Source organism: Protomyctophum bolini (genome assembly GCF_963924005.1).
Source record: "Protomyctophum bolini genome assembly, chromosome: 24".
Taxonomy (NCBI): Eukaryota; Metazoa; Chordata; class Actinopteri; order Myctophiformes; family Myctophidae; genus Protomyctophum; species Protomyctophum bolini.
Genome location: NC_137885.1, coordinates 29,644,672 through 29,664,907, shown reverse-complemented (window position 1 = coordinate 29,664,907; position 20,236 = coordinate 29,644,672). Strand labels below are relative to the sequence as shown.

The following is a 20,236-nucleotide window of genomic DNA, read 5'->3' as shown; positions in this document are numbered from 1 at the left end:
ATCCCAACAAACAAAATGTTTGGTTGTCGTTTTGGGTCAGAGAAGCTAAAATCTCATCAAAATGGTGGTCCGTCCGTGGCTCAAATTCTGAATAAATAATGGTCCGTGAAAACCACTGATCTAGAGGGTCTTTAAGTGGTTAAACTGAAGTCAGTGTTGCTATCAGAGTATTCTAAGGCACGCCTGGACTTGCAACCCCACTGCTCTGTAGGTTCAGAGAACAAGACCGAGGCCCGTTCTCCAACATTCACAACCGCTCGTCTCTTTTCCGCCAGTTATTTTTCAGAGTGGTGCAACCACTCCTCTAGAGTAGACAGCTGTGTGTGTGTGTGTGTGTGTGTGGCTGGCTGGCTGTGTCCGAGCACGGAAATTATAGCGTTATAGCGTTTGTTCACCACCAAGTGTCACTGTTGCACAGCCTAACACACAGACACACACACAGGCCATGGAGGAGGGCTTGTACCGTACAGTACAGTACAGTACAGTACAGTACCCCTCACTTCAGACGGGTCTGATTTTTTAAAATACCCACAGTTTACAGTGCAGCGCAGCGGTACAGTCGGTCAGTCAGTCGGTCGGTCAGTCAGTCGGTCGGTCAGTCAGTCGGTACAGACGGTCAGTCAGTCAGTCAGTCGGTCAGTCCCTGGCCTGACGAAAAAAGGCACCTGAGTTAAGCTCCCGGCCCTCAGCGGAGGAGGTTAAGGATCGCATCTTCCATTCCACAGCGGAATGAGTCAAAAAAGGAAAAAAACCCACAGTGATACAGACGAATGCTAGCAGCTCAGTTTCACCCCAAAAATAAAACAACGAAAAAAGGCATCGTTAAAAAATTATCGGCAACATCGGCAGGGTCTTTGAAACGGCCCCTCAACGGAAAACCACTGATCTAGAGGGTCTTTGAAACGCCGCCCCTTCAATGTGTCACCGCGACGAAATGACGGGTTGGTAAGAACCACAGTAGTAGGAAACCCTGGCGTAGGTACGTCCACACACACACACACACACACACACACACACACACACACACACACACACACAATCAAATGTCGTCTTCACCAACACATGGGTCATGTTGGCTTGAGGTGGACATTTGACAAAATTAATATTTGTTTTTTTACCACAGGCAATAATATATAGTAAAAATACATAAAGAGATCATCATAGCCCTGAAGGACCACAACAGGTCTGTAACTCTGAGAGGGGGGGGGCGGGGGGGGGGGGTACTAGTGGACTCATAATGTGCCAAAGTGTCTCAGTAAATCAGTGCCGAACATACAGTATTTATCCTGAAGAAGAGAATACGACTTGACATTCAGTAAGTGGTTGAATAGTAAAGGAATTACTAGACGACGTGCAGTCAGTCTCTGCCCGCGCCTTAACTGTAAAAAAAATATAAAAAACTTTGCCACGGACAAGAAAAGGAGCCTTATATTTTTAAGCACCTTATACCCCTTATCCCTAAACTCACATTCGCCTTTTTAACATTTTGAAAAAACATTTAAAATTTGTTCAACTATAGAGCGTCGCAGTCCCTCCCCCTTTCAGAACGACGAGTGGGGCCCAGGAAATGATTCTCCATTCATTTTCTCCATAGGCTTTTCAAAAAAGTATTTATTTAAAGGCGGTTACGCCCGCGAACAAAGACAACTCGGATCATGACAAATCATGACAACGAACACAATATTTTGGGGCCGATAAAAATAATTAGAAAGAAGAAAATAAATAAACACTATTTGTTTTGTTTTTCTTCTTATAAATTATTTGATCGGCCCAAAACAATGTAATTATTGTCATGATTTGTCACGATCCGAGTTGTCTTTGTCCGCGGCGTAACCGTCTTTAAATATACTTTTTGAAAAGCCTATGGAGAAAATGAACGGAGAATCATTTCCTGGGCCACTCGTCGTTCTGAAAGGGGGAGGGACTGCGAAGCTCTATAGCTTGTAGATCGACAATTTGAACTATTAAACCTAAAATAATCAAAATAGTAAAAAAAAAAAAAAGGCAAAGAAGTTTAGCCCATTCAGGACAGGAACCCCTTTTGTTGTTTTAAGGATTAAGTTATACATTAGCTATTGAAAAATAGCAGATCTACAAGCTCATAGCACGGCACTGAGTGCCGTGCTACAAGCTTGTAGATGTGCTATTTTAGATTTTATTTTTAGATTACGGTATATTCTTTCAGAGCGAACGTTTTTAACTAAAATCTTTGCCTCTTGGGGTCCCTGAAACAACATTATTTTCAGATGGGGGGGGGGTCGGCGGCCAATTACACATAATTCTGGGGGTCCTTAACATGAAAGACTTTGACCACCATGTTTGAGAAACATACATTTTTCATAAAACTGTCTGGATTTAGAAGGCATAAAGGGGTTAGGCACTGACGAAAATAGGGCCCCCAAGTCTTTGCCACGGACACATTAATTTGTCCGCGTGCGCGGACACGTCGCGCTAAAGGCTCTTTCATAGTCTGGACTTTCGGTGGGGACCGAGCGGTGGTCACCTCACCACCGTAGCGGTGGTCACCTCACCTCACCACCGGAGCGGTGGTCACCTCACCACCGGAGCGGTGGTCACCTCACCACCGGAGCGGTGGTCACCTCACCTCACCACCGGAGCGGTGGTCACCTCACCACCGGAGCGGTGGTCACCTCACCTCACCACCGGAGCGGTGGTCACCTCACCTCACCACCGGAGCGGTGGTCACCTCACCACCGAAGCGGTGGTCACCTCACCACCGAAGCGGTGGTCACCTCACCACCGGAGCGGTGGTCACCTCACCTCACCACCGGAGCGGTGGTCACCTCACCACCGGAGCGGTGGTCACCTCACCACCGAAAATCCAAACTATTAATAGGCCTTAACACGGGACCCCGCCTCCTCCTCCTCCTCCTCCTCCTCCTCCCGCCTGCCTCTGTCCCTCCGCCAGCGGCTCCTCCTCCTCCTCCTCAGCCACCCCGGTACCCCCGCCAGGCCCCGTGGGGCCCCAGCCGGGGCCCGTGGGGCCCGCCCCGCGGTCCTCGTGCTTGTCCCAGCCGTCCGTGTTGTGGCCGTGCTTGCGCTGGTGCCTCTTGTAGTTGTCCCAGTGTCCCGTGGTGTAGGCGCACTCGCCGCAGGCGTAGGGCTTCTCTCCCGTGTGGCGCAGCATGTGGCGCTTCAGGTTCATGCTCTGGTTGCAGGAGTAGCCGCACACGCCGCACTGGAAGGGCTTGGCGCCCGAGTGGATGCGCTCGTGGCGCCGCAGGTTGGCCAGGTTGCCACAGGCGTAGCTGCAGGACGGGCACTGGGGAGGAGAACAGGCTTCAGTGTCTCAGGCCCATCACACACCGTCTGCGGCGCGACGCGTTGCCGCGCGGCGCCGCCTGGAAAATAGAACTGGTTCTATCGGCGCGCCGGGCGACGCGGCGCACGGACGGAGCCGGTGTGCGATAGGTTCATTGAAAGTAATGGAGGCGGCTGTGCCCGCCGCGCGGCGCTGGGCTTAAGACTAAAACTAAGACCACTGGGGAGGAGAACAGGCTTCAGTGTTGGTTTAACTAAGGTCTAAAACTAAGAGCAGGCGTAGCTGCAGGACGGGCACTGGGGAGGGGAACAGGCTTTAGTGTCTAAGACTGAAACTAAGACCTGGGAAGAAGAACAGGCTTTAGTGCAGTGTTGGTTTCTAAGACTAAAACTAAGACCAAAAAGACCTTTTTTTCCACTGACGAAAACTAAATGGAAAACTAAATGAAAACTAAGCTATGATGACTAAGACTAAATACATTGACAATTATTGTCAACAAATAAAAACTAGACTAAAATGTTAGGAAGGGACTAGTGGACAAGAGATCCAGTATAAGTCCTTTTACACGTTGAATGCTGAAAATAGCTATTTTCAGCAAGTGTAAAATCAGCCATAACGACGGCATCAAGGCCCGCCAAAACACATTTTAGTCGATGAAATGGACTGTAGATTTAGACTAAAACTAGACCAACACTAAAACATTCCAGGTGACTGAAACTAAAAAAGCACAGAGTGCCGCGCTACGAGCATGTAGGTCTGCTATTTTTGAAAAATCTTGTGGCTCAAATCTTTGAATAAATATTCTTTCAAAGCGAACGTTTTTAACTCAAATCTTTGTTTCTGAAGGGTTCCTGGAACAACATGTTTTCAGATGGGGGGGGTCGGCGGCCAATTACATATCCATCCATCCTTGACATGAAATATTGAGCACCACTGATACAGAAACATGAGGTTTTACATTTAAAAGACGTCAGGCCTAAACAGTAAAACATTTGAACCCATACCTGGTAGGGCTTCTCGCCCCTAAACAGTAAAACATTTGAACCCATACCTGGTAGGGCTTCTCGCCCCTTAAACAGTAAAACATTATCAACCCATACCTGGTAGGGCTTCTCGCCCGTGTGCACGCGCAGGTGGCGCTTGAGGTTGTCCAGGTGCGCCGAGGTGTAGGCGCAGTGCGGACAGCGGTGGGGCTTCTCGCCCGAGTGGGTGTGCGCGTGGCGCGCCAGGTGGTTGGGGTAGTGCGACAGGAAGGGGCAGTGCGGGCAGCGGTAGATCCTGTCGGTGGGCGCGCCGCCGCCAGCTTCCCCCCTCCCCCTCCGCCTGGTCCTCCGAGCCGGAGAAGACTCCGGGCTGCAGGGGGCGCCGTCCAGGCGCGAGTCTTTGTCGAGGAGGAGGAGGAGGTCGGCGGAGCAACCGCGGCACACCTGGAGACAAGGTTAGTTATTTCATTATAGCTTAGTTGTAGTTCTAGCTTCATTATAGCTTAGTTGTAGTTCTAGTTTCATTATAGCTTAGTTGTAGTTCTAGTTTCATTATAGCGTAGTTGTAGTTCTAGTTTCATTATAGCTTAGTTGTAGTTGTAGTTCTAGACATTCTGAAACTACTCAAAGAGGGTTCCCTTTACTCTCCTGGAACTGTTAAGGTCATTACACACTGGCGAATTAGCGACGCGATGCGAATAAGCCATCTGAAAATGCGAAATATTGCATGTTGCAGTTCGCCTGCGAATCTCTGCAAAATACGACACCAGAGCGAACAAATAAAGAGCGAAAACGGTCGCATTTTCGCACATTCGCCACTGATGTGGAAGCTTGCATGGACTTCAATTTTTTAATGCGAATTATTCGCACGAATATATCGCGTCGCCAATTCGCCAGTGTGTAATAATGACCTTGAGAGCCGTTGTTACAATGTGAAAGTTAATAACAAGAAATGTAAACAAATGACTTGTAAACAATTACGATATCTACTGTGATGCCCTACGACGTGACCCACCCGTTTACGTTTAAAAAAAAGTTACAAAAAAAAGAAAGAAAAAAAACAACAACACACCTGTCCGCCGCCGTCCTCCCCCTCCCCCTCCTCCTCCCCCTCCTCCTCCTCCAGGGCGAGGCCACAGACGCGGCAGCACAGCGGGAACAGGAGGTCGGGCAGCGGGGCGGAGGGCGAGCCCAGACCCCCCAGGGTCTGGAGACCCCCCAGGGTCGTCTGGAGACCCCCCAGGGTCTGGAGGTACGAGGCCGAGTCCTGGGTCACCCGCAACGTCAGGTCCGACACCACCGCCACGTCCTCCAGGTCCAGGAGTCGACTCACTCCTCCTCCTCGACCTTTCCCCCGGCTGGGCCCTGCAGGACAAACAAAACAACTTCATTTTAATGTTCTCCAGGGACTCTCTGTGACGCACCAGGGGGGGGGGCCCTGTCCAGAACACCAGGGGGGGCCCCTGGTCATCAAACAGGTCTCCTCCTATAAATATCTGGGAGTGCAGATTGACCAAGATATGAGCTGGCACATACATGTTGAATCCTGCTGTTCAAAAATACACCAGCGGTTACATTTTCTTCGTAGACTGAGGCTGTTTGGTGTTAGCCTGAATATTATGTTAATTTTCTATAGAGCTAGCATTGAATCTATCTTGAGATATGGAATCTCCAGCTGGTATGGTAACCTGACTGTGAAATATAAAGCTCAAGTTGCAAGAGTTGCGAAAATGGCTGGGAAGATCATGGGCCTGTCTTCCCCCCCGATGACTCCCCAAACCATTTTTGAACAGACTGTAGTAAGGCAAGCTAAGAATATAACCTCTGACCCCTCACATGTTCTGTATTCTGAATATGAATTAATGAGATCAGGAAGAAGGTACAGGATGCCACAGTGCAAGTACAACAGATATAAACACTCATTCCTCTCTCTATAAAAATGTTGAATGGGTAATTGGTACCTTAACGGGGTGTACGCACCAGGGGTGTATTTGTTTTGTTTTGCTGTAATGTCTCTGTCTATGTGATTATACGTATGTTTATATGTATGCAGCTGTGGTCCTGTCTCCAAGACAAATTTCTCCCAAGGGAGACGAAATAAAGACAACCTTGAACCTTGTCCAGAACACCAGGGGGACCCCGGGCCACAGCACGGGCAGAGGCCTTTTGTGGCGGTTCTGGACCCCACTTTGGGAACCACTGCACTACATAAGCAGTGAACCGTGAGTTGGATAAGCAGTCGACCGTGTCGAGGCACCAGTTCCTCTTCCTCTTTTCACAGCCTTTCAGTTTCCTCCTCCTCCTCTTCCCCTTTTTTACTCTAACACGTACAGTAATATGAAAGGATACTCTAACACGTACAGTAATATGAAAGGATACTCTAACACGTACAGTAATATGAAAGGATACTCTAACACGTACAGTAATATGAAAGGATACTCTAACATGTACAGTAATATGAAAGGATACTCTAACACGTACAGTAATATGAAAGGATACTCTAACACGTACAGTAATATGAAAGGATACTCTAACACGTACAGTAATATGAAAGGATACTCTAACACGTACAGTAATATGAAAGGATACTCTAACACATACAGTAATATGAAAGGATACTCTAACACGTACAGTAATATGAAAGGATACTCTAACATGTACAGTAATATGAAAGGATACTCTAACACATACAGTAATATGAAAGGATACTCTAACACGTACAGTAATATGAAAGGATACTCTAACACGTACAGTAATATGAAAGGATACTCTAACACGTACAGTAATATGAAAGGATACTCTCACACGTACAGTAATATGAAAGGATACTCTAACACGTACAGTAATATGAAAGGATACTCTAACACGTACAGTAATATGAAAGGATACTCTAACACGTACAGTAATATGAAAGGATACTCTAACACGTACAGTAATATGAAAGGATACTCTAACATGTACAGTAATATGAAAGGATACTCTAACACGTACAGTAATATGAAAGGATACTCTAACACGTACAGTAATATGAAAGGATACTCTAACATGTACAGTAATATGAAAGGATACTCTAACACATACAGTAATATGAAAGGATACTCTAACACGTACAGTAATATGAAAGGATACTCTAACACGTACAGTAATATGAAAGGATACTCTAACACGTACAGTAATATGAAAGGATACTCTAACACGTACAGTAATATGAAAGGATACTCTAACACGTACAGTAATATGAAAGGATACTCTAACACGTACAGTAATATGAAAGGATACTCTAACACGTACAGTAATATGAAAGGATACTCTAACACGTACAGTAATATGAAAGGATACTCTAACACGTACAGTAATATGAAAGGATACTCTAACACGTACAGTAATATGAAAGGATACTCTAACACGTACAGTAATATGAAAGGATACTCTAACACAGGGGTGGGCAATTATTTTTCCCAAGGGGCCACATGAGCAACTGAAAATATGTTGGAGGGCCGGGCCAAAAGTCTGAACTCAATTAAGCTTAAATACACATTTTATTTCTATATAAAAAACAGTAAATTGCATTGTTTTGACAGCTGGTAAGAGCGTATGTTATTATTTGGCAATGAAAAGGTGAGGTTGTCTTACAAAAATGTAATTTATTCAAGCAAAATTTTCAATGGTAAACAATATTTGACTAATTTCCAGTCACATTAACACCAAAGGGCATTTTGTTGCATATTCTGTTGAAACAAGGGTTTTCTTAGCTTTTTAAAGACATCACATCATCTTTGTAGCAATGTAGCCCAAATAGACAAGACAACACTGAACTGTGCAACTGTGTAAAACTGTGTCCCAGTTATGTAGTTTTAATCATGCCTATACTAACAGTTTAGTGTTTTTTTTCCAGAACTGTGCAGAAAGGTAAACAATATTTGACTCATTTCCAGTCACATTAACACCAAAGGGCATTTTGAGTTTCATATTCTGTTGAAACAAGGGTTTTCTTAGCTTTTTAAAGACATCACATCATCTTTGTAGCAATGTATCCCAAATAGACAAGACAACACTGAACTGTGCAACTGTGTCCCAGTTATGTAGTTTTAATCATGCCTATACTAACAGTTTAGTATTTTTTCAGAACTGTGCAGAAAGAAAAAAAGTGTCCCATTTCACTAGTTTTATCATACATTTACATGGCTGTATATTTCCACATGTTAGTGTTCAGTTCATTTTGTTCTTGTTCAGTGTGAGAAATCCAGTCTCTGTTGAGCTTTAACAAGTCCATCAAAGTCAGGTTGGATGTGTGAGGTGGAGATGCGAAGCAAAGCTGACAGGTGTTCATCAGTGAGAGAGGATCTGTACCTGGATTTGGTAAATGTCATCACTGAGAATGTTTGTTCACATATGTAGGTAGATCCAAAGAGAACCAACATCTTCTGAGCATGTTTCCTCATGTTTGGAAAGTTCTCCTCATTGAGAGCAGAGTAGAACTCTAGCAGGGATGCTGACTTAAAGTGCTCTTTCAGTAATGAATCAGACTGCAGGTCAATGAGTTCAAGTTGAACATCAGTGGGTGCATTATCCACACTGCAGGTAAAGGGAGAGGAAACCAGCTGCATTTCATCCTCAACCTTTTTGAAATCTTGAAATCGCCTTGAAAACTCATCATGCAGTGCTCCTAACATGGTTGAGTACCTGTGGCGGTGATGAGCTGATGGTTTGACTTCTTTCAAGGTTTTCATGTTTTCAAGATTGTTGCTGCCCAGTTGCCTTGAAAATAACTGCAACTTTGTCATGAAAGCTTTCACATGGCTATGCATTTCATGAGCAAAAAGGCCCTTGCCTTGCAGTTTTGTGTTCAGTTCATTCATCAGTGCAGTCACATCAACAGCAAATGTTAAATCTGCCATCCAGTCCTTATCTGACAGCTCTGGGATGACTTTGCCTTTCATCTCACAAAACTCTTTAATTTCTGTTTTCAGGTCCCAAAATCTTTTTAGCACTTTGCCCAGGCTGAGCCATCTGACAGCTGTGTGGTACCTGACGTCACTATGCTCACTCTCTTCCTCCTCCAAAAGTGAAACAAACTGCCTGTGATTCAATGCTCGTGCTCTGATGAAATTGACTGTTTTTGTAACAACATGGCTAAGTTTTAGCACTGACTTGCACAACGCTTGCTGATGTATAATACAATGTATAAACACCAATTTCTGCTCTGCATTGAGTTCACTCACTTTATCTTGCATTCGTTTCAAAAGCCCGACATTTTTCCCCGTCAGATTTGGACAACCATCCGTTGTGACACCTGCCAGTCTGTCCCATTGCAGTCCCAGCTTTTCCATGGATGCGGTTACCTCCGTGATCAGATCACTCCCCGTTGTTGTTCCTTTCATTGGCCGCATGGCTGCCAGCTCCTCCGTAATCTTGAAGTCGCGCGTTATCCCCCGGAGAAATATGAGCAGCTGGGCTGTGTCACGGATGTCACAGCTCTCATCCAAAGCCAAAGAAAAAAAGTCAAAGCTTGCCACTTCACTTTGCAGCTGAAACTCCAGATTCTCTGCGATGTCTTCCACCCTTCTAGTCACGGTGCGCCTGGAGAGGGGGACTTTTTCAAACGCCTCTTTTTTCTCCGGGCATATTAGCGCTGCAGAGTCCACCATGCACTCTTTCACAAACTCCCCCTCCGAGAAAGGCTTACTGTTTTGGGCAATTTTGTGGGAAATCACAAAGCTGGTTCTGGTCGCTGCATCCCTGGCTTCGTGAATCTTTGTAAAACAGCCTTGTTGTTTCTGTAGCTTCGCTTGCAAATCTTGTGATGTCCGCGCTCGTTCAGCATCAGACAAGTTTTTGTATTTCTCTGAATGTTTAGTCTCGTAATGCCGACTTAAATTGTACTCCTTAAACACGGCGACATGCTCTCCACAAACTAAACACACCGCTTTACCTTTGACTTCAGTAAAGAAAAATTTAGTCGTCCATATTTTATTGAATACTCTGCATTCGGTATCCACCTTTCTTTTTTTGGCATGAGCCGGCATTTTCGCATGTTCAGGGGTGACAAGGAAGCGAGACAGGTTGTCAATCACACGCAATCAGTTACAGATTGCGTGCGTGCCCCGTGAGAATTCATGTGGGCTTCAAAATAAAAGCAATGCCGTTTTAGTCCCCCCGTAAGGTAATTAAAGTATGTGTTATTTTCTAATTATCAAGTAATTTTCCACGGGCCGGTCAGAGTCAGCCGGCGGGCCGTATGTGGCCCGCGGGCCGTACAATGCCCAGGTCTGCTCTAACACGTACAGTAATATGAAAGGATACTCTAACACATACAGTAATATGAAAGGATACTCTCACACACTTTACATCGCTAGCTTACCTTCGTCTCCTTCAGCGTCTGCCTTTTTCCTCCGCGCCCTCCGCTTCTCGCGCGCGCGGCGCTGCTGCGGCGGCGGCGGCCTCCTCCTCTCATCCTGCGTCTGCGCGGTGGCGGCGTGCATGCGCTGGTGCCTGCGCAGGTTGCCCATGGAGCTGCAGGCGTAGGCGCACTGTGGGCAGCGGTAGGGCTTCTCCCCCGTGTGCGTGCGCGCGTGCCTCTGCAGGTTGACGCGCTGCGCCGAGGCGTACGGGCACACGGGGCAGCGGTACGGCTTCTCCCCGTCGTGCGTGCGCATGTGGCGCTTCAGGTGGTTGGAGTAGCGCGAGGAGAAGTCGCACAGGGAGCACGCGTACAGCCTGGAGGAGGAGGAGGGGGGCGACCCCCCGGCGGCCGTGGGTTCGCCCTGGAGGCGCCGCTGCCTCTTGCCGCCGCCCGCCGCCACGCTGCTGCCGCCGCCGTCGTCGGGGAGCGCGGCGGTGTTCGGCCCGTAGGGCGGCGACAGGTCGTCGTCACCGCCGCCGGCCGCCGCGCGGTGGTCGTCGGCGTGGATGCCCTCCACGCCGCACGTCAGACAGTACAGGCCCGCCCCCAAGTCCAGGCCCGCCCCTTTCAGGGAGAGAAGACAGGTGTAAAAGTCACTTAACCCATTCAGGCCTGACATTTAAAAAGAAATCCCGACAGTTTTCTGAAATACCTCATGTTTCTATATGTCAGTGATCGTCAAAAATAGCAGACCTACAAGCAAATAACACCTGGATCTTTTTGGTGACAACTACAAATAACACCTGGACCTTTTTGGTGACAACTACAAATAACACCTGGACCTTTTTGGTGACAACTACAAATAACACCTGGACCTTTTTGGTGACAACTACAAATAACACCTGGACCTCTTTGGTGACAACTACAAATAACACCTGGACCTTTTTGGTGACAACTACAAATAACACCTGGACCTTTTTGGTGACAACTACAAATAACACCTGGACCTTTTTGGTGACAACTACAAATAAAGGTAAGAAAGCCTTCTAGTCCGAAATTCTCAGACCTGGAATGCCATCTGTGTCACTGTAGCTTTTAACCACTTTAACCATCTGTTTGGAACTTTATCTACTGAACAATAGCAGATATACAAGCTCATGGCGCGGCCGGCACTTGGTGCTGACACAACAAAAAAACGTAATTAACCCATTTAGGCCAGACGTCGAAATTTAAAATAAATGTTTCTACATCAGTGGTTCTCAATATGTCATGTCAAGGACCCCAGACCCCAAACCCCGAACCCTACAAACCCTCCCGCACACTCAGATCAGCCAACGCAGGGAAGCTGGAAGTACCCTCACTAAAAACGCCAGGACAACACTCCACACGTCCCAAACTCTTCTCCCTTCTGGCTCCAAAACTGTGGAATGCACTTCCCATTGCAGTCATAACTGCAGCATCACTCCCAATCTTCCGCCGTAGTCTGAAAACCCACCTTTTCAGACTCCATCATGGCCCATAGCACTTACCCTATACCCCCCTTAGATAGCATTTCTGTAGACTTAGATAGCATTTGATACAGACTTATAGCATGTTATGTAGACAGCACTAGAATTGCATTGTATGTAGTCATAGCACGCCATAGTTTATATGTATAGCTTCATTATATAGATATTCCACTGTTACTTTCTTAGCTTACGCATGTTTCATGATAAATGTTTTTATGTGATGTATTCCCATGCTTTTTTGTTCTTGCTTAATGTAAATCGCTCTGGATTAAGAGCGTCTGCTAAATGCCTAAATTGTAAATTGTAATAATTATATAATGTACTATGCCGGCGACCCCCATCTGAAAATATGTTGTTCCAGGGACCCTCCAGAAGCAAAGATTTGAGTTAAAAACTGAACCACCGAAAGAATATCAGACAAAAGGTATCCTTCCTCCAAGTAGTACTGCTTGTCAAATTGTGAAGTGCAGACTTGAAAAGAAAAGAATCCAGTTTATTTAGTTTATTTGATGACGAGCTTAAGGCAAATAAATAAATAACAGGACCTACACGTTTCCACCAAAAGGTCTTCGTCAGGGTCTATCTGTCAGGGTCTACCGAAAGAATATCTATTCAAAGATTTAAGGCACATTTTCACGATTAAAAAAAAAAGAAAATAGCAGACCGTACAAGCTCGTAGCGCGCTACGAGCTTGTGTAGGGTCTGCTATTTTTCCAATAGCTAAATTATAAGTGGGTTAAAAAAACGTACCGAGATGGAGTCCCGCCCCTAGGGGCGTGTCCCCCAGCAGCTGTCCGCAGCCCTTGCAGGAGAGGAACGCCGGGAAGGAGGAGGAGTCTGTGCTGGCCGTGGGATCGTCGTCGTCCTCCTCCACGCTCAGAGAGAACACCGTCATGCCTGCCCCAAAGAAACGTCACGCTCAGAGAGAACACGCTCAGAGAGAACACGCTCAGAGAGAACACGCTCAGAGAGAACACCGTCATGCCTGCCCCAAAGAAACGCCACGGCGTCAAAATCACACCCGTGTGAACTGAGTGGTGCAACTCCCCTCTCTCTCTCTCTCTCTCTCTCCCCCCTCCTCTCTCAATTCAATTCAACAGGCTTTATTGGCATGACGTTTTACAAGTGTTGGCAAACAACAACATAACAACATGATATCAATGACATGAAAAAATAAATAAAAATAAAGCAGGTGGTGCATAAAATAAAACATGGCATACTGTATGTGTGTCCTACTGGTTGTCCCTTTTCTTGTGACAGGAATTGACATATTTTGCAGCCAAAACTGCACATTCTTTCTGTTCCCCCAGAAGGACTGGTAATCTTTCCCTTTCTGTCATACTTCGGAATTCTGGGAAATTCGTTTCAAATTTTTGGAAGAACTCCTCTCTAGAATTTGTGTAGTTTTTACATTGTGTTAAGAAGTGTAACTCTGTCTCTATAGCTCCGTCATCACAGTGTGTAGTTTTTACATTGTGTTAAGAAGTGTAACTCTGTCTCTATAGCTCCGTCATCACAGTGTGTAGTTTTTACATTGTGTTAAGAAGTGTAACTCTGTCTCTATAGCTCCGTCATCACAGTGTGTAGTTTTTACATTGTGTTAAGAAGTGTAACTCTGTCTCTATAGCTCCGTCATCACAGTGTGTAGTTTTTACGTTGTGTTAAGAAGTGTAACTCTGTCTCTATAGCTCCGTCATCACAGTGTGTAGTTTTTACATTGTGTTAAGAAGTGTAACTCTGTCTCTATAGCTCCGTCATCACAGTGTGTAGTTTTTACATTGTGTTAAGAAGTGTAACTGTCTCTAAAGCTCCGTCATCACAGTGACAGCACTCTCTCTCTCTCTCTCTCTCATTAGCGGCCAACAGTGCAGAGGGATGTCAGTAACGGATAGTTTCCCAGCCGGTTAGCCGATAGGATTAACCGGGTCATTAATGGATAGTGGTTGATTTTTTTTCTTTTTTTTAATAGGCTACCCCAAATGTAATATGCATGTATAGGCTACATAATTAAAGTTGGTAGACGAATGGTATACATTTATTTTTGCTCCTTTTTAAAAGACAAACTAAAAAGCAACATTTAACAATATAAATAAATTGTTGTAGGCTTAATCATCAATAAACAACGCATCGCATCTGCGCGTCTACAGTACAGAGGTCCGCCGGTTCTAGTCCAAAACATAAATAAGTCCAGTCCAGATCTGAGCAACCTATACCTATAAAGCCACTGGACGCATCATGGGCTAAGCCTCTTTTTATTATTAAGGAAGATCAGCATGCATGTCACCGTGTTCTGTTTGTTGACTTTCCGCTGACGAGAAAACCCTCAAACATCGATAGCACATGGCTAACTTGATAGCCGTAACTAAGCCGTGCCAGTGTGGGGACTCGAGGAGACGGATAGGAGGAGGAGGTTGAGGAGGAAGCGACAGCGGCTGTAAACGTTCTCCCTCCAGGCCAAATGGCCAATAATGGATTTAATAATGTAGGTCTCTGCATTGATACGGTCGACATGTGTTAATCTCGTCTCGCTGTCAGCCTGTCACTCGCTTACATTTTGACTACCACAACGCTACCGTTGTAGGCTTGTCGCCAACTAGCCATTGAAATACAACAGAGAACGGGGACATTGAGAGGGCAGAAAACAGAGCCAGAGCGCTGTTCATGCAGCCTGGAGTGTGACAAGCTGGGCGGCGCAAATAAGAGCAATTTTAGGCATGTGTGCAACATGACAACTGTTTTAAAGTATTGTACAGTGACAACTACAGTCTCTGTAATGTTTATGTTGTACTATTACTAAAAACGATCTAAAATAAAGGGATTTAAGATCAGAACACGCATTTATTATTATGCAAATTAACCGTTAAAGTCGGTCGGCTAACCGGTTAGTCGGTTAACCCCTGACATCCCTGCAGCCCTATCTCTCTCTCTCTGTTTCTGTACAACAGCGCCCCTACTGGTACTAATAGTCATACTCATTAACACATAGGCGGACACAGACATTGCTGTTCCTTGGAGTGGTTGCACCGCTCAAAGAAAAGGGTCATCATCTATGTATGGGAGACGGGATGACGCCATTGTTCAACCACTACTATTTCATACATTGTTGTGTACCAAACCAAGAGGTGAAAATAGCTGATTATCGGTTATTTCTTTCTTTGTTTGTGGGTGCGAAAATGTTTCCATTAAATGCGTCACTGACCTGCGTCTCTGTCCAGGCCCATGATCTCAGAGTCTCCGAACTCCAACTCTCCACTCAGTAGGAAGTCACTCTCCAGCACCAGACAACCTGGCTCACAGACCACGGCTCCATCCTCCGTCTCAACTACAGACACACAGACACAGACACAGACTCAGTCACTTTAGACCAGTTGTTTTCAACCCTTTTCCAATCAAGGTCCATTATATATACATATATATATATATATATATATATATATTCGCCATTTGAGCCACGGACCATCATTTGATGACATATAGAAACAAACATAGGCTTTTTCAGAAAACTGTCAGGATGTAGAAGACATGTTTAGAATCTGATCTCAGGTCAGAATGGGTTAAAAGAAAAAGCAGAAGAAGGAGAGATAAGGAGGGACAGGAAGGACAAGCGACCAGAAGGGAGGGGGCTTCGGGAGGAGGAGGGGGGCCGAGGTCAGAGGTCACACGCACACACACACACACACACACACACACACACACACACACACACACACAGAGTGCCGAGGAGGACCCGACCGACCGTGCACAGTCAGGAAGTAGGGAGACAGGAAAGCAGAGACGAGGAAGAGAGGAAACAGGAGTCCGAGTGAGCCGGGACGTTGACCATGAGATAACACACGTGCGCGCAGCCGCGCACACACAGAGAGGTGGACACTAGAACCATGTCGGCAACTGCAATATAGAGGTTATACTGTATACTATGCGTGTGACACCATTATACCCGGAGGTTATATGCAGGAACGCCTACAGAGTGGCAGAAAAATAAAAACGACTTTCCGTCCTTGACAGACCATTATGTCCAAACAGGAAAGTCCCATTCTGATTGCATTAAATAATGCTAAACTCACTTTGCGACTCACTGTACTATGCATATTCTCTATAGAGGGTATATGTGTGCATGCATAAAGTGAATGGCAAAGTGAGTTTAATGTTGTTTAACGTCGTTTAATGCAATCATATTGGACTTTTCTGTTTGGATGTATATGAGCTGTCAAGGCTAGAAAGTAATCCTGGTCACTAAACTGCCTCCCCCTGGCCAGCCGGGGCGCCTGATGGAGGGGAAAGGAACTGGTTGGAATAACGTGTTCCTTCCACGTGCTACGACGTCCAACCAGGGAAACTCCCCCCTGTCAGGTGTAAAGGAGCAACTTGGACACTCAGGCATGAAGGGAGCATGAGTTCAAGTCCGTTGCTCTCCCCTTGTCCCCCATATATGGGGACTAGGTTGGTGGAGGGTGTGTAGAGCCCAGGATCACATTAGATGATTGACACAGGGGTGAAAAATGGGTTACAAAATCATGGGATAAAACATTTTAAAAAATGGTTTGGCACTCAGTAGGCGTTCCCGCATAACTTCCTGGTTTGATGATGTCACACGCATAACCTCTATTGTCTCACTGCCATACAGTCAGAAATCAGCCTTTGATGGAGACAACGTACGGATACACATATTGATTTCTGTGAACACACGTCATGTCATGCTACATACATTACATACATACCACCACACTGTGAACACACGTCATGTCATGCTACATACATACCACCACACAGTAAACCTAGTGTGAACAATCTGGAAAGCGTGAGCAGGTACTGGTGTAGAAACTTTACCTAAGGTCTTATTAAAATCCCTCACAGTTAGCATACCGGTATCATTATCTGGCCACAATTTGCAAATTTGCAACGCTAGATTTAGTTTGAATAATATTATGTTGAATCTAGAGTTGCATAGAGAGAGAAAGGAATATCCACATATCCTCTTATGAACTTATTTTGAGCAAACGCACAGCAGCGTCTACCTAGAGCAGGGCTGGGCAACTTTGACGATGGAGAGGGCCACTATATTTCCACACTCACTCCCTACAGGGCCATATATTATTACTGTTGGCGTGTTTGTAATAAAATCAGATAGGAGTCAAGAAAGACTTGTCGTTTAGGGTTTAGGGTTGAAACAATGGATTCAACATTATTGGGGGAAAAAAAGAAGAAAAAGTGTTGTGAATTGCGGATAATTATCATCAAAGACAAGTCATCATCATCATCACATAACAATGGACTCACATTTCACCGTGGGTTCGACTGCTTCCTCCTCGGCATAGCTTCTCTCGTCTACTCTTCCTCTGCCACACACACACACACACACTCACGCGCACACACACACACACACACACACAGATCCTGTGGTCGTGACAGCAGGCAGTCAACGACCTAACTGCATGTCAGTGACGTGTCATCACCACCGTCTTCTTCCAGTGTTGGTGTCATCATTCACCGCCACCAAACTTCGGGGGCCATGGCTACACACTGGGGGGGGGGGGGGGGAGAGGAGAATTATTTAACCCATTTTTCTGACCTGAGATCAGATTCATACGAGGTTTCCCACTGGACACACACTGGTCTGATTAACCCATTCTGACCCGAGATCAGATTCTAAAAAATGTCAGTCGTTCTTCGATTTTTGAAAAAATAGCAGACATACAAGCTCGTAGCGCGCCACTCGGTGGCGCGCTATGAGCTTGTAGATCTGCTGTTTTTCAATAGCTAAAGCATGACATAATTGCCAACACCAAAAGGGGTTCCTGCCCAAAAATGGGTTAATTAGATCCCTATTCAACCCTATCCATTTGAGCCCACGGACCACCATTTGATGAGATTTAGCCTCAATATTTTGTTATTGTTCGGATATTTTTTTTTATTGTATTGATGCGACATAGGAGAGATAAGGCAAACGTTGGTCAAAATAACTAATTCTAATTTCTTCCACGTTATTCTAATTATGTAGACTTCTTGTAAATTAAGTAATGCAGATGTTTAACAAGAATTTAATAATTGTGACAGGCCTACTGATTGATTCATTGACTTGACATTTTCACAGTATGTAGAATGGGTAGTGCAAACGAAAGTACAGGTCAATAAACCAGTAAGACGCGCAAACGCGGGAAGCGAACGCAGCTGAGACCTGCAGATCATGTCAGTCTGTCTGTCTGTGTGTCTGTCCCGCTGTTACTATGTGGACCTGGCCCCTTTTGTGCCCATATATGGAGCTGAGTGGACCTGGCCCCTTTTGTGCCCATATATGGAGCTGAGTGATTGCTGATGCAACACACTCCATATTTGGATAGCGGGACAGACACACACACACACACACACACACATACACACAGACAGACATGATCTGCTAGGTCTCATAGTAAGTGCTCACTGCGTTCGCAAAAAAATTGTGGAAACTGTGGATCTAATCAGGAAAAGCACTACTATTAAAGACATGTTTAAGTCAGGGTCCTGCATTCATTTGCGAGGCTACACAGTACCTCTCACTCAAATCGTGTATGAATGACTATACATCAGTGGTTTTCAACCAGTGGGGACCCCCAGTGGTCCTTGAGGGGGTTCCAGGGGGTCCCCGGCCAGCTAAATGATGTAGAGTTGGTAGCCAAATGGACCCTCATAGACCTATAGTTAACTCTTGAGTGTAAAAAAAATATGAAACCAAATGTACCAGTTGTTTATTGTTATTAAATAAAACATCTGCATTGGTTCAGTTACAAGAAGGCTACACAATTAAGAGAATGTAGAAGAATTTTTATTTTGAACAATGTTTGTCAACAGCATGGAGTTATGTTATAGGACAACATTATTTGTTCTTTAGTTTTGGGTGTGAGGGGCTATCAGATCTCATCAGATGGTGGTCTAGTGTGTCTCAAGTCATATAAAGAATGCCGAATAAACAATGGGCCTCGACATTAAACTGCAATATAATATACATACAATAACATACTAACATGTTCCCCTTAACGTGGACGGCGGTGGGTGGGTGGGAGGGTGACTCATTCTGTGTTATTGTTCCCACGGCGAACAGACGGAGCCATGTTGGTAGGGGGGGGGGGTAGTTCTCTAAAAGGCAGTTTTTTTTTCCGGATGACAAGAAAGTTGTGTTTTTGTCAATAAAAGACACGCGGTGGGCGTCAAACTCACCCTGCTTGATGTGGTCGGGGGACAAATGTCCAGAACTTCACGCAGATTGTGATCGAGTCCACTGGACAGTCCTTTTGTTGCCAAATAAAAGCTAAAACGCACACACACACATACACACACACACACACCGACCAGCACCGCTACTGTCTGTCTGTTAGGTTAGCGGCACTTCCTGGAGTGATGTCACTCAGGTGTACTGTGGGTAATGTAGTCACAGATTGTAGTCCTATAAATAAGACATGAGTGAAGTTTTTTTTAGCTTGTTTTAAACTCTGAACGCATTCCACAGACAACATGGTAAGACTTTATGAATGATGCTGGAAGCTGGAGTATGAAATATTGCTCGTTATGAAATGAAAACTGCTGTAGTCATCAGTAAAATGGTTTTTGTGTGTGTGTGTGTGTGTGTGTGTGTGTGTGTGTGTGTGTGTGTGTGTGTGTGTGTGTGTGTGTGTGTGTGTTTAGTGTGAGTACTGAGCACTATAAAATAGAAAGTTGACTTTTGATTGATTGATTGAAATATTTATTAACAGTTTGTAGAATTACAGTACATTTTAAGCACAAACTCAATACAGAGACTGTTAACTGTGAGTGGACGACCCAATTAAGCATTACACTTGTTTACAACAGGGTCCACATTGTTCAATTCATCAACACATTTAGAGACATACAAATAGACACTTCTATGTAGTTAAAGAACAGAACAGGAATTCATCATATAGGAAGCAAAAAGGAAAAAGATACATATACAGTGAGGGGAAAAAAGGGGGGGGGTGGGGTGGGGGAGGATTCAGATTTTACAGAGGCCAGTTTCGAATTGCAGCCATCCGTAGGTGCCCTTTGAGAGCGGTTTTGAAGGAGTCAAGGGATTCACATGTCTTAATGACTGTTGGTAGGGCATTCCACATTTTGGTGGCATAGGAGCGAA

The 20,236-nt window shown here is 45.3% G+C and overlaps 1 protein-coding gene across 1 annotated transcript; it reads right to left on the bottom strand.

Moving 5' to 3' along the window:
* Positions 1-2,860: 2,860 nt before the first annotated feature.
* On the bottom strand, positions 2,861-19,441 carry LOC308311864 (uncharacterized protein; the record flags this gene model as incomplete). Its single annotated transcript, XM_080758637.1, has 8 exons — positions 19,309-19,441; positions 17,391-17,637; positions 15,317-15,439; positions 12,868-13,014; positions 10,628-11,233; positions 5,339-5,631; positions 4,384-4,710; positions 2,861-3,283 (listed from the first exon to the last, which is right to left on the bottom strand). Exons 3-8 carry the CDS (start codon positions 15,336-15,338, stop codon positions 2,861-2,863), a joined length of 1,818 nt encoding a protein of 605 aa, XP_080614763.1. The 5' UTR covers positions 15,339-15,439; positions 17,391-17,637; positions 19,309-19,441.
* Positions 19,442-20,236: the final 795 nt, after the last annotated feature.